Source organism: Coregonus clupeaformis, chromosome 10 (assembly GCF_020615455.1).
Source record: "Coregonus clupeaformis isolate EN_2021a chromosome 10, ASM2061545v1, whole genome shotgun sequence".
NCBI classification, from domain to species: domain Eukaryota; kingdom Metazoa; phylum Chordata; class Actinopteri; order Salmoniformes; family Salmonidae; genus Coregonus; species Coregonus clupeaformis.
Window position 1 is genome coordinate 32,968,909 of NC_059201.1, and position 17,346 is coordinate 32,986,254.

General features: G+C 43.6%; 1 protein-coding gene across 3 annotated transcripts in view; it reads left to right on the forward strand.

The window, feature by feature from the left end:
- The window catches only part of zgc:113054 (uncharacterized protein LOC541322 homolog), a 33,619-nt gene extending 17,811 nt beyond the window's left edge, over positions 1-15,808 (forward strand). For all 3 annotated transcript variants that reach the window (XM_041887823.2, XM_041887822.2, XM_041887820.1), the window contains exons 10-11: positions 8,455-8,572; positions 14,862-15,808. In XM_041887823.2, coding sequence (XP_041743757.1) covers positions 8,455-8,572; positions 14,862-15,057 — 314 coding nt within the window. In that variant the 3' untranslated portion in view covers positions 15,058-15,808. The remainder of the gene's footprint in view (positions 1-8,454; positions 8,573-14,861) is intronic.
- The last annotated feature ends 1,538 nt before the right edge of the window (positions 15,809-17,346 follow it).

Here is a 17,346-nt window from a genome sequence, read left to right on the forward strand (position 1 = left end):
ATGAAAAGGGCTTGTTTCCCCCCACATAGAATGGGCAATAAGTAGCAGGGGAATGTTTAAGGAGGGTTTTAGACAGTGCTCTCTTTCTGCCTCTTTCTCCCTCTCTAAGGATTACTACTCTTAAAGACGGAAAACATCAATGCAGGTTTATTTGAAGGATGAACGCCTGTTTTGAATGGTATTTTGGAGCTGTATCATCAGGTCTTCAGTGAGGATTAGCGCTGTTAGGCTTTTTTAGCTGTGTTTCCTGTCCTGATAAATTGGCTTTCACCTTCAATCTGGGTGTAAGCCCTGGGCTCTGCTCCTCCTCACATGCGCCTCCTCTCCTCCTAGGCTGGGGTCCTACCCAAGGGCCTGCACATCCTCCTCAGCCTCCTCACTCCATCATGGAAGCATCCTCCATCCGCTTCTCTCCTCACATCAGCTCTTTTCCTTTCTAAACAAACAAGGGACAGTGAATCTCTGGTCCAGTCTGTCTCCCCAGGACCAGCCCCTGCCGCTCTGTAGCTGTCATATTTATTCTCTCTGTTCCGACCGAAGCAATTTGGCAGTGAGATCAAGGGGCGACGAGGTAACTACTAAAGTTGTATGTAACTTGGAGGCTTCCCTGTGATGATTAATCAACCAGAGGAAAATGAGCCGCTGTCCCAGCATCCCATGCATTGTGCAGCATCTGTGATGGTCAAGGCAAACAAATGGTGTGTTGCCTTTGTTGCTGAAGACAGAGCGTAACTGGACATTACAAGCAATTAATTTGACATGGCTTCATCCACGGGGTCCCCAATAGCTAATGGAGGTGTTTTCATGTAGCATGCAGTAGAAACCAGGGAGATGAGTTATGATTGAAATTAAGTAATGCATTGAATGAATAATATGCAGGGGTACGCTCAGAGAACGTCTATATTGTAATCTGTGTTTCATGGTTATTAGAGGGGTAAGGTTAGTCTTTTAGACATTGAGTGCAGTTTTATATGGTCTGGGATAAAACAGTTGACGTTGGTGTCTTTGTTCTTTTGTCTGTTTGTTAGGTATACTGCACTGTTGGAGCTAGAAACATAAGCATTTCGCTGCACCTGCAATAACATCTGCAAAATCCAGTGCTTTCAGAAAGTATTCATACCCCTTAACTTATTCCACATTTTGTTGTTACAGCCTGAATTCAAAATGGATTAAATAGATTTCTCCCCACCCATCTACACACAATAACCCATAATGACAAAGTGAAAACATGTTTTGAGAAATGTTAGCACATTTTATTTAAAATGAAATACAGATATCTAATTTACATAATTATTCACACCCCTGAGTCAATACTTTGTAGAAGCAACTTTGACGGCGATTACACTTTGAGTTGTCTCGGGTATGTCTGTATAAGCTTTACACATCTGGATTTGGGGATTTTCTTCCTTGCAGATTTTCTCAAGCTCTGTTAAGTTACATGGGGAGCAGCGGTGAACAGCAATCTTCAAGTTTTTCCACAGATTTCCAATGGGATTAAGTCTGGGCTTTGGCTGGGCCATTCAAGGACTTTCACATTCTTGTTCTGAAGCCATTCCAGTGTTGCTTTGGGTCATTGTCCTATTGGAACGTAAATCTTCCCCCAGTCTAAAATCGTTTACACTCTGAAGCAGCTTCTCATCAAGGATTTGCCTGTATTTGGCTCCATTCATTGTTTCCTCTCTCCTTACCAGTCTCCCAGTCCCTGCCGCTAAAAAGCATCACCATAGCATGATGCTGCCACCACCATGCTTCAGGGTAGGGATGGTGTTAGAAAGTTGATGAACTGTGCCTGGTTTTCTCCAGCGCTTTGCATTCAGTTAAATTTTTGTCTCTTCAGACCACAGAATCTTTTGCCTTATGCTCTGTCTTTCACGTGCCTTTTTGCAAACTCCAGGCGTGCAGTGATTTATTTTTCTCAGGAGTAGCTTCTGTCTGGCCTTTAAAGCCCAGATTGGTGAAGTGCTTTAGAGACTGTTGTCCTTCTGACAGGTTCTCCCATCTCAGCCAATGAACTCTGTAGTTTTGTCATTAGGTTCTTGGTCAGTTTGGTCAGACGGCCAGCTCTAGGCAAAGTCTGCGTAGTTCCATATTTTTTTTCAATTTCCCAATGATGGAGACCACTGCTCTTGGAAACTTTCAACACTAGAACTTGTTTTATACCCTTCACAGTGGTTTGTGAAAGTATTCACCCCCCTTGGCATTTTTCCTATTTTGTTGCCTTACAACCTGGAATGAAAATTGATTTTTTTGCGGGTTTGTATCATTTGATTTACACAACATGCCTACCGCTTTGAAGATGCAAAATATTTGTTATTGTGAAACAAACAAGAAATAATACAAAAAAACTGAACTTTATCGTGCATAACTATTCACCCCCCCAAAGTCAATACTTTGTACAGTCATGGTCAAAAGTTTTGAGAATGACACAAGTATTGGTCTTCACAAAGTTTGCTGCTTCAGTGTTTTTAGATATTTTTGTCAGATGTTACTATGGTATACTGAAGTATAATTACAAGCATTCCATAAGTGTCAAAGGCTTTTAATGACAATTACATTAAGTTTATAAAAATAGTCAATATTTGCAGTGTTGACCCTTCTTTTTCAAGACCTCTGCAATCCGCCCTGGCATGTTATCAATTAACTTCTGGGCCACATACTGACTGATGGCAGCCCATTCTTACATAATCAATGCTTGGAGTTTGTCAGAATTTGTGGGTTTTTGTTTGTCCAGCCGCCTCTTGAGGATTGACCACAAGTTCTCAATGGGATTAAGGTCTGGGGAGTTTCCTGGCCATGGACCCAACATGTCGATGTTTTGTTCCCCGAGCCACTTAGTTATCACTTTTGCCTTATGGCAAGGTGCTCCATCATGCTGGAAAAGGCATTGTTCGTCACCAACCTGTTCTTGGATGGTTGGGAGAAGTTGCTCTCTGAGGATGTGTTGGTACCATTCTTTATTCATGGCTGTGTTCTTAGGCAAAATTGTGAGTGAGCCCACTCCCTTGGCTGAGAAGCAACCCCACACATGAATGGTCTCAGGATGCTTTACTGTTGGCATGACACAGGCCTGATGGTAGTGCTCACCTTGTCTTCTCCGGACAAGCTTTTTTCCGGATGCCCCAAACAATCGGAAAGGGGATTCATCAGAGAAAATGACTTTACCCCAGTCCTCAGCAGTCCAATCCCTGTACTTTTTGCAGAATATCAGTCTGTCCCTGATGTTTTTTCTGGATAGAAGTGGCTTTCTCGCTGCCCTTCTTGACACCAGGCCATCCTCCAAAAGTCTTCGTCTCTCTGTGTTTGCAGATGCACTCACACCTGCCTGCTGCCATTCCTGAGCAAGCTCTGCACTGGTGGTGTCCCGATCCCGCAGCTGAATCAACTTTAGGAGACGGTCCTGGCGCTTGCTGGACTTTCTTGGACACCCTGAAGCCTTCTTCACAACAATTGAACCTCTATCCTTGAAGTTCTTGATGATCTGATAAATGGTTGATTTAGGTGCAATCTTACTAGCAGCAATATCCATGCCTGTGAAGCCCTTTTAGTGCAAAGCAATGATGACGGCACATGTTTCCTTGCAGGTAACCATGGTTAACAGAGGAAGAACAATGAGTTCAAGCACCACCCTCCTTTTAAAGCTTCCAGTCTGTTATTCTAACTCAATCAGCATGACAGAGTGATCTGCAGCCTTGTCCTCGTCAACACTCTCACCTGTGTTAACGAGAGATTCACTGACATGTCAGCTGGTCCTTTTGTGGCAGGACTGAAATGCAGTGGAAATGTTTTTGGGGGATTAAGTTCATTTTCATGGCAAAGAGGGACTTTGCAATTAATTGCAATTCATCTGATCACTCTTCATAACATTCTGGAGTATATGCAAATTGCCATCATAAAAACTGAGGCAGCAGACTTTGTGAAAATTAATATTTGTGTCATTCTCAAAACTTTTGACCACGACTGTAGAGCCACCTTTTGCAGCAATTACAGCTGCAAGTCTCTTGGGGTATGTCGCTATACGCTTGGCACATCTAGCCACTAGGATTTCTGCCCATTCTTCAAGGCAAAACTGCTCCAGCTCCTTCAAGTTGGATGGGTTCTGCTGGTGTACAGCAATCTTTAAGTCATACCACAGATTCTCAATTGGATTGAGGTCTGGGCTTTGAGTAGGCCATTCCAAGACATTTCAATGTTTCCCCTTAAACCACTTGAGTGTTGCTTTAGCAGTATGATTAGGTTCATTGTCCTGGTGGAAGGTGAACCTCCGTCCCAGTCTCAAATCTCTGGAAGACTAAAACAGGTTTCCCTCAAGAATTTCCCTGTATTTAGCGCCATCCATCATTCCTTCAATTCTGACCAGTTTCCCAGTCCCTGCCAATGGAAAAACATCCCCACAGCATGATGCTGCCACCACCATGCTTCACTGTGGGGATGGTGTTCTCGGGGTGATGAGAGGTGTTGGGTTTGCGCCAGACATGGCATTTTCCTTGATGGCCAAAAAGCTCAATTTTAGTCTCATCTGACCAGAGTACCTACTTCCATATGTTTGGGGAGTCTCACATGCCTTTTGGCGAACACCAAACGTGTTTGCTTATTTTTTTCTTAAAGCAATGGCTATTTTATTGCCACTCTTCCGTAAAGCCCAGCTCTGTGGAGTGTACGGCTTAAAGTGGTCCTATGGACAGATACTCCAATCTCCACTTTGGAGCTTTGCAGCTCCTTCAGGGTTATCTTTGGTCTCTTTGTTGCCTCTCTGATGAATGCCCTCCTAGCCTGGTCTGTGAGTTTTGGTAGGCAGCCCTCTCTTGGCAGGTTTGTTGTGGTGCCATATTCTTTCCATTTTTTAAATAATGGATTTAATGGTGCTCCGTGGGATGTTCAAAGTTTTTTATATTTTTTTTATAACCCAACCCTGATCTGTACTTCTCCACAACTTTGTCCCTGACCTGTTTGGAGAGCTCCTTGGTCTTCATTTAGTGGTGTTGCAGACTCTGGGGCCTTTCAGAACAGGTGTGTGTGAGATATATATATATATATATATACTGAGATCATGTGACACTTAGATTGCACACAGGTGGACTTTATTTAACTAATTATGTGACTTCTGAAGGTAATTGGTTGCACCAGATCTTATTTAGGGGCTTCATAGCAAAGGGGGTGAATACATACAGTGGGGGAAAAAAGTATTTAGTCAGCCACCAATTGTGCAAGTTCTCCCACTTAAAAAGATGAGAGGCCTGTAATTTTCATCATAGGTACACGTCAACTATGACAGACAAATTGAGAAGAAAGAAATCCAGAAAATCACATTGTAGGATTTTTAATGAATTTATTTGCAAATTATGGTGGAAAATAAGTATTTGGTCACCTACAAACAAGCAAGATTTCTGGCTCTCACAGACCTGTAACTTCATCTTTAAGAGGCTCCTCTATCTTCCACTCGTTACCTGTATTAATGGCACCTGTTTGAACTTGTTATCAGTATAAAAGACACCTGTCCACAACCTCAAACAGTCACACTCCAAACTCCACTATGGCCAAGACCAAAGAGCTGTCAAAGGACACCAGAAACAAAATTGTAGACCTGCACCAGGCTGGGAAGACTGAATCTGCAATAGGTAAACAGCTTGGTTTGAAGAAATCAACTGTGGGAGCAATTATTAGGAAATGGAAGACATACAAGACCACTGATAATCTCCCTCGATCTGGGGCTCCACGCAAGATCTCACCCCGTGGGGTCAAAATGATCACAAGAACGGTGAGCAAAAATCCCAGAACCACACGGGGGGACCTAGTGAATGACCTGCAGAGAGCTGGGACCAAAGTAACAAAGCCTACCATCAGTAACACACTACGCCGCCAGGGACTCAAATCCTGCAGTGCCAGACGTGTCCCCCTGCTTAAGCCAGTACATGTCCAGACCCGTCTGAAGTTTGCTAGAGTGCATTTGGATGATCCAGAAGAGGATTGGGAGAATGTCATATGGTCAGATGAAACCAAAATAGAACATTTTGGTAAAAACTCAACTTGTCGTGTTTGGAGGACAAAGAATGCTGAGTTGCATCCAAAGAACACCATACCTACTGTGAAGCATGGGGGTGGAAACATCATGCTTTGGGGCTGTTTTTCTGCAAAGGGACCAGGACGACTGATCCGTGTAAAGGAAAGAATGAATGGGGCCATGTATCGTGAGATTTTGAGTGAAAACCTCCTTCCATCAGCAAGGGCATTGAAGATGAAACGTGGCTGGGTCTTTCAGCATGACAATGATCCCAAACACACCGCCCGGGCAACGAATGAGTGGCTTCGTAAGAAGCATTTCAAGGTCCTGGAGTGGCCTAGCCAGTCTCCAGATCTCAACCCCATAGAAAATCTTTGGAGGGAGTTGAAAGTCCGTGTTGCCCAGCGACAGCCCCAAAACATCACTGCTCTAGAGGAGATCTGCATGGAGGAATGGGCCAAAATACAGCAACAGTGAGTGAAAACCTTGTGAAGACTTACAGAAAACGTTTGACCTGTGTCATTGCCAACAAAGGGTATATAACAAAGTATTGAGAAACTTTTGTTATTGACCAAATACTTATTTTCCACCATAATTTGCAAATAAATTCATTAAAAATCCTACAATGTGATCTTCTGGATTTTTTTGTCTGTACGTGTACCTATGATGAAAATTACAGGCCTCTCTCATCTTTTTAAGTGGGAGAACTTGCACAATTGGTGGCTGACTAAATACTTTTTTTCCCCACTGTATGCACGCACCACTTTTCCATAGTTCATTTTTTTCATTTCACTTCACCAATTTGGACTTTTGTGTATGTCCATTACATGAAATCCAAATAAAAATCAATTTAAATTACAGGTTGTAATGCAACAAAGTAGGGAAAATGCCAAGGGGGGTGAATACTTTTGCAAGGCACTGTGCTCCTCATCACAATTCTATTTTGGAGACCTACGGACAGTTCCTTAGACTTCATGGTATAGTTTCTGCTTCGACATACACTTCATGACCGAAAGTATGTGGAAACATTCTCGTCTTACATCTCACTCCAAAATCATGGGCATTAATATGGAGTTAGTCCCCCCTTTTTTCTGCTATAACAGCCTCCACTCTTCTGGGAAGGCTTTCCACTAGATGTTGGAACATTGCTGTGGGGACTTGCTTCCATTCAGCAACGAGCATTAGTGAGGTCGGGCACAGATGTTGGGTGATTAGGCCTGGCTCGTAGTCAGTTCCAATTCAGCCCAAAGGTGTTCGATGGGGTTGAGGTCATGTGCAGGCCAGTCAAGTTCTTCCACACCGATCTCGACAAACCATTTCTGTATGGACCTCGCTTTGTGCACAGGGGCATTGTCATGCTGAAATAGGAAAGGGCCTTCCCCAAACTGTTGCCACAAAGTTGGAAGCACATAATTATCTAGAATGTCATTGTATGCTGTAGCATTAAGATTTCCCTTCACTGGAACTAAGGGGCCTTGTCCGAACCATGAAAAACAGCCCCAGACCATTATTCCTCCTCCACCAAACTTTACAGTTGGCACTACGCTTTGGGGCAGGAAACCCATTTCATGAAGCTCCCGATGAACAGTTCTGGTGCTGACGTTGCTTCCAGAGGCAGTTTGGAACTCGGTAGTCAAACGATTTTTACGCGCTTCAGCACTCGGTGGTCCTGTTCTGTGAGCTTGTGTGGCCTACCACTTCGCGGCTGAGCCGTTGTTGCTCCTAGACTTTTCCACTTCACAATAACAGCACTTACAGTTGACCAGGGCAGCTCTAGCAGGGCAGAAATGTGACTTGTTGGAAAGGTGGCATTCTATGACGGTGCCACGTTGAAAGTCACTGAGCTCTTCAGTAAGGCCTGTCTATTGCAAATGTTTGTCTATGGAGATTGCATGGCCGTGAGCTCGATTTTATAGACCTTTCAGCAACGGGTGTGGCTGAAATAGCCGAATCCATTAATTTGACGGGATGTCCACATACCTTTTTGTATTTATTGTGTATACTGCCAACTGTGGGATCTTATATAGACAGGTGTGTTCATTTCTAAATCATGTCCAAACAATTGAATTGGCCACAGGTGGACTCCAAGTTGTAGTGACATATCAAGGATGATCAAAGGAAATTGGATGCACCTGAGCAAAATGTGGAGTGTCATAGCATAAGGGTGTGAATACTTATGTAAATAAATTTGCTAACATTTCTAAAAACATGTTTTTACTTTGTCATTATGGGGTATTGTGTGTAGATGGGTGAGGATTTTTTTTTTTTTTATTCAGCCTGTGTGGAATAAGTCAAGGTGTATAAATACTCTCTGAAGGCACTGTATGTGTTTTATTTAGTTTTAAGTTTAGTTTAAAACAAGTGATAGACAACAATACAGATAAAAACAAATACAAAAAAAAGTGTGCAGGTGTAGTTGGACCAATACTACTTGATTTAATTTGTCCCCTCTGCAGTGCCCCATCCACAGAAGCAGCTTGCCTACAACACCTCAAAGGCAGGAGTGGTCAAACTGACACAGACACTTGGCACAGAGTGGATCGACAGAGGGGTCCGTGTTAACTGCATCTCACCGTAAGTTTGTGTCCCACATGTTTGTTTTATTTAAATGGCCTGGCTTCAGAATAGGCCTATAGTATCAATGTCAGGTCTTATCTGTATCCCCATGCCACAACAGTTTACACATCACAAATAAGGCCCACCCACTGGGGAGCCAGGCCCAGCCAATCAGAAATAGTTTTTCCCAAGAAAAGGGTTTTATTACAGACAGAAATACTAATCCGTTTCATCAGCTGTCCGGGTGGCTGGTCTCAGACGATCCCGCAGGTGAAGAAGCCCGACGTGGGGGTCCTGGGCTGGCGTGGTTACACGTGGTCTGCGGTTGTGAGGCCAGTTGGACGTACTGCCAAATTCCCTAAAACAACGTTTGAGGCAGCTTATGGTAGAGAAATTAACATGACATTTTCTGGCAACAGCTCTGGTGGACATTCCTGCAGTCAGCCTGCCAATTGCACGCTCCCTCAACTTGATACATCTGTGGCATTGTGTTGTGTGTCAAAACTGCACATTTTAGAGTGGTATTTTATTGGGCCCAGCACAAGGTGCACCTGTGTAATGATCATGCTGTTTAACATCTACGGGATCGGGTGTCCCTTATACGGGACGGTTGAGCTAACGTGTGCTAATGTGATTAGCATGACTGTTGTAAGTAACATTAAACTTTCCAGGACGTAGAAATGTCTTATATAGGCAGAAAGCTTAAATTCCTGTTAATCTAAATGCACTGTCCAATTTACAGTAGCTATTACAGTGGAAAAACTACCATGCTATTGTTTGAGGAGAGTGCATAGCATCAAAAAACTTATCACGGCAACTACATTATTAGCTCAGAAAGTGTTTTGCATCATTACATACAGCCGGGAAAAACTATTGGATATCAGAGCGGCGGTAACTCACCAGCATTACGACCAGGAATACGACTTTCCCGAAGCAGATCCTTTGGTTGCTCTCCCCAGGGCAACTGAACTGATTCCAGCGGCTGACCCAAAACATCGCCGGCGGAAGAGAGGCACTTGGAGCGGCCTGCTGGTCCGACTAAGGAGGCGTGCACACCACCCACCGCTTCCAAGTATTCTACTCGCTAATGTTCAATCTTTAGTTAACAAAGTCGACGAACTACGGGCAAGGATTTCTTTCCAGAGAGACATCAAGGCCTGTAACATACTCTGTTTCACGGAAACATGGCTCTCTTGGCATATTCTGTCAGAATCGGTCCAGCCAGATGGGTTCTCAGTTCATCGCGCAGACAGGAATAAATATCTCTCCGGGAAGCAGAAGGGCGGAGGTGTGTGTTTCATGATTAACGACTCGTGGTGAAATTGTAGTAACATAGAGGAACTCGAGTCCTTCTGTTCACCCGACCTAGAATATCTCACAATCAAATGCCGACCGTATTATCTCCCAAGAGAATTTTCTTTGGTTATAGTCACGGCCGTGTATATCCCCCCTCAAGCCGATACCACGACGGTCCTCAAATAACTTCACTGGACCTTATGCAAACTGGAAACCACATATCCTGAGGCTGCATTTATTGTAGCCGGGGATTTTAACAAAGCAAATTTGAGGACTAGGCTGCCGAAGTTCTATCAACATATATCAACTGTTGTACTCGCGCAGCTAAAATCCTCGACCATTGCTATTCAAACTTCCGGGATGGTTATAAGGCCCTCCCCTGCCCTCCTTTCGGCAAATCTGACCACGACTCCATTTTGCTTCTCCCTTCCTATAGGCAGAAACTCAAACATGGGGCGGCGCACAATTGGCCCAGTGTCGTCCAGGGTAGGGGAGAGAATGGGCGGCAGGGATGTAGCTCAGTTGGTAGAGCATGGCGTTTGCAACGCCAGGGTTGTGGGTTCGTTTCCCACGGGGGCCAGTATGAAAAATAAATAATGTATGCACTCACTAACTGTAAGTCGCTCTGGATAAGAGCGTCTGCTAAATGACTAAAATTTAAATTTTTTAAATGTAAACAGGAAGTACCCATGCTAAGGACTATTCAACGCTGGTCTGACAAATCGGAATCCACGCTTCAAGATTGTTTTCATCACGTGGACTGGGATATGTTCCGGGTAGCTTCGAAAATAATTTTGACATATACACTGAAACAGTGACTGAGTTTATCAGGAAGTCTATAGGTGATGATGTGCCCACTGTGACTATTAAAACCTACCCTAACCAGGAACCGTGGATAGACGGCAGCAATCTCGCAAATCTGAAAGCGCGAACCACCGCATTCAACCATGGCAAGGTGACTGGGAATATGGCAGAATACAAACAGTGTAGCTACTCACTCCGCAAGGCAATTAAACTGGCAAAACATCAGTATAGAGACAAAGTGGAGTCGCAATTCAACGGCTCAGACACGAGACGTATGTGGCAGGGTCTACAGACAATCACGGACTACAAAAAGAAAACCATCCACGTCGCCGACACCAACGTCTCGCTTCCAGACAAGCTAAACACCTTCTTCGTCCGCTTTGAGGATAACACAGTGCCACTGACGAGGCCCACTACCAAGGACTGTGGCCTCTCCTTCTCCATGGCCGACGTGATTAAGACATTTAACCATGTTAACCCTTTAAGGCTGCCGGCCCAGACGGCATCCCTAGCCGTGTCCTCAGAGCATGCGCAGACCAGCTGGCTGGTGTGTTCATGGACATATTCAATCTCTCCCTTTCCCAGTCTGCTGTTCCCACATGCTTCAAGAGGGCCACCATTGTTCCTGTACCCAAGAAAGCAAAGGTAACTGAACTAAATGACTATTGCCCTGTAGCACTCACCTCTGTCATCATGAAGTGCTTTGAGAGACTAGTTAAGGATCATATCACCTCTACCTTACCTGTCACCCTAGACCCACTTCAATTTGCTTACCGCCCCAATAGATCCACAGACGATGCAATTGCCATCACACTGCACAGGTAAGGTAGGAAACTACATCTCCACTTCGCTGATCCTCAACATTGAGGCCCCACGAGGGTCCGTGCTCAGCCCCCTCCTGTACTCCCTGTTCACCCATGACTGCGTGGCCAAGCACGCCTCCAACTCAATCATCAAGTTTGCAGACGACACAACAGTAGTAGGCTTGATTACCAACAATGACGAGACCGCCTACAGGGAGGAGGTGAGGGCTCTGGGAGTGTGGTGCCAGGAAAAATAACCTCACTCAACATCAACAAAACAAAGGAGATGATCATGGACTTCAGGAAACAGCAGAGGTTGCACCCTCCTATCCGTATCGACGGGACTGCAGTGGAGAAGGTGGAAAGCTTCAAGTTCCTTGGCGTACACATCACCAACAAACTGAAATGGTCCACCCACGCAGACAGTGTGGTGAAGAAGGCGCAACAGAGCCTCTTCAACCTCAGGAGGCTGAAGAAATGTGGCTTATCACCTAAAACCCTCACAAACTTTTACAGATGCACAATTGAGAACATCCTGTCGAGCTGTATCACCGCCTGGTACGGCAACTGCACCACCCACAACCGCAGGGCTCTCCAGAGGGTGGTGCGGTCTGCCAAATGCATTACCGGGGGTAAACTACCCGCCCTCCAAGACACATACAGCACCCGATGTCACAGGAAGGCCAAAAAGATCATCAAGGACATCAACCACCCGAGCCACTGCCTGTTCACCCCGCTATCATCCAGAAGACGAGGTCAGTACAGGTGCATCAAAGCTGGGACCAAGAGAATGAAAAACAGCTTCTATCTCAAGGCCTTCAGACTGTTAAATAGCCATCACTAGCACATTAGAGGCTGCTGCTGCCTATTGAAATCACTGGCCACTTTAAGAAATGGAACACTAGTCACTTTAATAATGTTTACATATCTTGCACTACTCATCTCATATGTATATACTGCATTCTATTCTATAATATTATACTGTATCTTAGTCCATGCCGCTCTTGCTTGTCCATATATGTATATATTCTTAAATCCCATTCCTTACTTTTTTGTGTGTATTGGGTATATGTTGTGAAATTGTTAGATATTACTGCACTGTCGGAGCTAGAAGCACAAGCATTTCGCTACACCCGCTATAACATCTGCTAAACGCATGTATGTGACAAATAAAATTTTGATTTGATACATTCACCTCTGAAGGTAAATAATGTACTTACATTCAGTAATCTTGCTCTTGTTTGTCATCCTAATGGTCCCAGAGATAAAATGTAGCGTACTTTTGTATGATAAAATACATTTTTATATTCAAATGTAGGAACTGGGTTCTACTGTTTGAATCCCTGCTGTCTCTGGCTCCACACCCACCCCGCCCGGCCATCTAGATGTGTGAAAGTTAGTGTATAAGCTAATGATCCATCATGTATGACATTCCTGGGAGTGTGTAAACTTACATTTTGTATTTCCATATCATTTTTGTATGTTCTCTATAGTTATGTACTTGAAAATGTATCAATTGACCAATTCGGCACTTTTGGGCAGACTTGATACAAAATAGTCCAGAATTGCAATGCTTCACTCAATCTGAAACTTTGCACACACTGCTTCTGTCTAGTGGACAAAATATAAATTGCGCCTAAACTGCAATATTATATTAAGTGTCCGTTCCTTAAGCGGTTAATCAGCTTCTTGATATGCCACACCTGTCAGGTAGATGGATTATCTTGGCAAAGGAGAAATGCTCACTAACAGGGATGTAAACAATTTTGTGACCAAAAGAGAAATAAGCTTTTTGTGCATATGGAACATTTCTGGGATCTTTTATTTCGCCTCATGAAACATGGGACCAACACTTTACATGTTGCGTTTATATTTTTGTTCAGTATATATTGTTATTTGTTGAGCTGCCAAGAACAGTAATGATGAGGTGTTGATTGACTGTTTTCCCCCATTGGAAAGGCTCCATTTGAGAATGAGGCACCCATTTAAGCCCTCAAACAATGTGCTCAGGCATAATTAGATGGTGTCTTGAGGGAGGAATCAACCAAACTCTTGCTCTAATTGTTATATTCAATTAGGGAATCAAATGAGCATCCTCACTCAGTGTCTCCACAACAATAGCACATTGTTTGTGTCTAGTTGTCTGTGAAGCTGTGTGGTGGGAAGAAGAGGACAGAGGAAGAGCTCTTTGCTGTGTGTGTGTGTGTGTGTGTGTGTGTGTGTGTGTGTGTGTGTGTGTGTGTGTGTGTGTGTGTGTGTTAAGTGGAGCATCCCTTAGCCATCCCTGAGCAAATCTGTCCGGTGGCTCGGCGTGCGGGGCCCCGTCACCGCCCCCAGAACAAAGCGCCCACTCTCACTCCACTCTGCTTTATTTATCGCTAGCTTGTTTGCTAATTTTAATTTGCAAAGAAGCAATTCTTCCCCCCCTCTAACTGGTGGTCTCAATGGGGTGCTGATTTCTTAGAAGTGACAGTCGGTAAATATGCATAAAGGGACACAATTAGCGAGTGCGAGGTTGACTGCAGCCTGATTTCATTGGCAACTTTAGCCGCGTCAGTGATAAGCTGCATTATCTAGAAAATTGGCTGAGGGAAAACAGCACCTCTGATTGCCAGGAAAGGTTCCAGATAACAGGGTGCTGAAGAGAAATATAATTGAGGTGGAATATGTTAACCAAGGTGTCACATGCTTCTTGGAGCCGCTAATTTATCCAAATGTTGGAATTTGTATGAAGGCACAGCCAGGAATACTCTCTATGCCTAACATGTTGGGTACGGGCTAAAGATGAGTCGACCGTGAAGCTTTTAGTTACTGTCATATTGATTGTGTGAAAAGCCTGAAGTCGTCTCACATTAGACACAGCTGTGTTGACATGTTTATCCAAATGATATATTTCAATAGGTGGAGAGAAAATCATTGGTCATGATAGATTAATTCTGACATTAGATTGGATGAAGTATCGTCTAAACTTGAAAGTACCTATGTCTCAGAGGAGGAAATCCAATTAGGAAATCACTACAGTACCAACACACCTGTTTCCTTTAAATGCCACTCAAGCACTATGCCTGAGAATCAAACCGGCTCAAGCACATATCAAGCAGGAATCAGGGAGACGCAGAGAAAGTGATTATGTACAGGCTGCTGAAGGCAAGTTACACCTAGGATCCTGTCGTACCCGGTGGCGCTTCCTGCGACGTGCCAGTCATTTAACACCACGGGTCTCACTGTAAATATCATCAGAGATGTACCCTTTTTCTGAAGGGTAATTGGGTTTATTTATTATTTTATTTTGGTTACCAAAATGGTGGCTCTGAAATGCCCCACTGCTGTCACTCCTGGCTTTGTAGTCTGATGTCTCTGAATTCTCTTTCCCTCCATCTCTGTCTCTCCCTCTCTCTTTTCAGGGGGATTGTTGACACCCCTCTCATCCACTCGGAGAGTTTGAGGCCTCTGGTGAAGCGCTGGCTGTCAGATATCCCTGCTGGACGACTGGCTCTAGTGACAGACCTGCAAGCTGCAGTGGTCTACTTGGCATCTGACGCCTCCGACTACATGACAGGGCATAACTTAGTCATAGACGGTGGGCAAAGTCTGTGGTAGAGAGGGGGAGAAGCTTCATATTTTCCACTCTTGGAACCACAGTTGTCTGGTGGCACCTTAATTGGGGAGGACGGCTCATAATAATGGCTGGAACAGAATAAATGGAATGATATCAAGCACTTGGTTTCTATGTGTTTGATTTCACTCGATTCCAGCCATTATTATGAGCCGTCCTCCCCTCATCAGCCTCCTGTGGCACCCACTGTGACTGATCTCCACAGGGAGAATTGGATAACATAGAGAGATTAGGTCAGACTGATTACCTCACTGGTTTACCATTATCTATGTCAGATTGGAGATTATTTTAGTTTCATACAGTACTGTTCACATAAAAGGGACATTTATTTAGACACAATTGTGCTTTTATATCTCTGTTAATTTTCTTGACAGAAATGCACACTTTGTTGCCATCCTTTGTATGCTGATCATATCCCTTCTACATGGTGCTATCCTTTGGACATCTGTGTTTTTATACAGAAACATTTTTCACGCTGGTATCTGTGAGTGACTCTTATATAGAAGTATTGACACCATTGGCCCCGTCAGAGGTATTTGTTTCATAAGTGCAAAGTACTTGAATAGGGTTCATAGTTCAAGATTTTAATACACTGAATGCATGCTGCTTTCTACTGTGCAAGTACAGTACATACTGGATATTAGATTGCAAAAGATGGGTTGGGCATAGTAGACAGTACTGAGATGTGTATGACAAGATGCTATCTGTTTCTCAAATAAACACTATCAAAACTAATATTGTAACGTAATCCTTTCCTTATACTGAACACAGAAATAAGGTTTCAAAACTATCTAGACATTGTATGCATAGAAATGTGTAATATCTCCCTGTTTGACAGTCCTGGGCTGGTTGTGTTTCTCTGGGTACCATAGCGTACCCCCACCCCCCCTCAGCTCTTCTCTCTCATGGTTTTGCTGATTGGTCCCTCAAGTGGTGCTTACAATCTGCATCTTAATTGCTCCCTGATCTGTTTATGTGCTGAAAAACAATGCTTAAAGGAGGTTAGCTGAGGGCACGACCTTAGTCACTGCAATTATACCAAAGGAGTGTCCAATTAGCACCATCTATGCTATGAGACAGTGCTTGTGTTTGTGTGAGCAACTTCTCACTATTAGTGGCCATACTCAGATTTACATAATGGGGTCTGGTCATTAACTGGGCTAGTGAGTGAGAGGATCCCATTTAGATATGGAAAGATCTGACGATCTCTGCATTTCAGTTGGATTTGATGTAGAAGACATACCAAACCTGCATGGTAGATAGATACATCTTCCTCACAGGACAGTATCAGAAATTAGATTTATGTAATCAGTGAATGTAAGAATCTATCCAGAATGAGCTAATAAACATGTTAATGTAATGAGGGTAGAATATTAGTTAGGCATTTCGTCAGATGGCCACAAAGGGGCAGTCTAGAGACAGGAAGCCACAGATATTTGCCATCTCCACCTTTCAGGATACAGGATAATCACTGTTTGAATGTGGGGTTATCAAGAACATTATTTGCCACTATCCGAGGGTAATAACAAAGGGTCTGCTATATGTATATGTGAGGAAATTATGATTAAAAGGACATCTGCAATTCTAGAGTCAAACAGCTGGACATGGGATGAATCTATGATGAAATGTTGAACAAACACAATGTACAGTACTTTCGATTTAAAATGCAGTTTAACTGAAATGGTTACATTTCCAATGTATGAAAAATGTAATTACTATATATTCATCTGTTGCTACTGCTTGCCAAGAGATGAGGTGAGTAATTGTCAAGGTTCACAGTAATTGTTATGCAAATATATAGCCAGTTTATGTTGGGAATTGTAATAACTGTTCTGATTGTAATCTACCGTCATAATCTTAAGTAAAGACATGTCAGTTAACAACTTCAGTTGTGATTTTCCATCAGTTGTACCTAAACACAGGTTGACGGGTCATACAAACAGTAGGTGTATAATTTTGTCAATTCATTAAAGTGTTGCCTATAGTTTCTAAGGCATAACTATTGTAGCATCCACAGCAACATGGGCGGCAGGTAGCTTAGTGGGTAAGAGCGTTGTGCCAGTAACCGAAAAGTCGCTGGTTCTAATCCCCGAGCCGACTACGTGAGAAGTCTGTCGATGTGCCCTTAAGCAAGGCACTTAACCCTAATTGCTCCTGTAAGTCGCTCTGGATAAGAGCGTCTGCTAAATGACTGTAATGTAAAATGTAAACTCCATCCTCTGTACTGCTGCCTACAACACCTCACTTTAGTCAGGAGTTTATTCACAGCATAA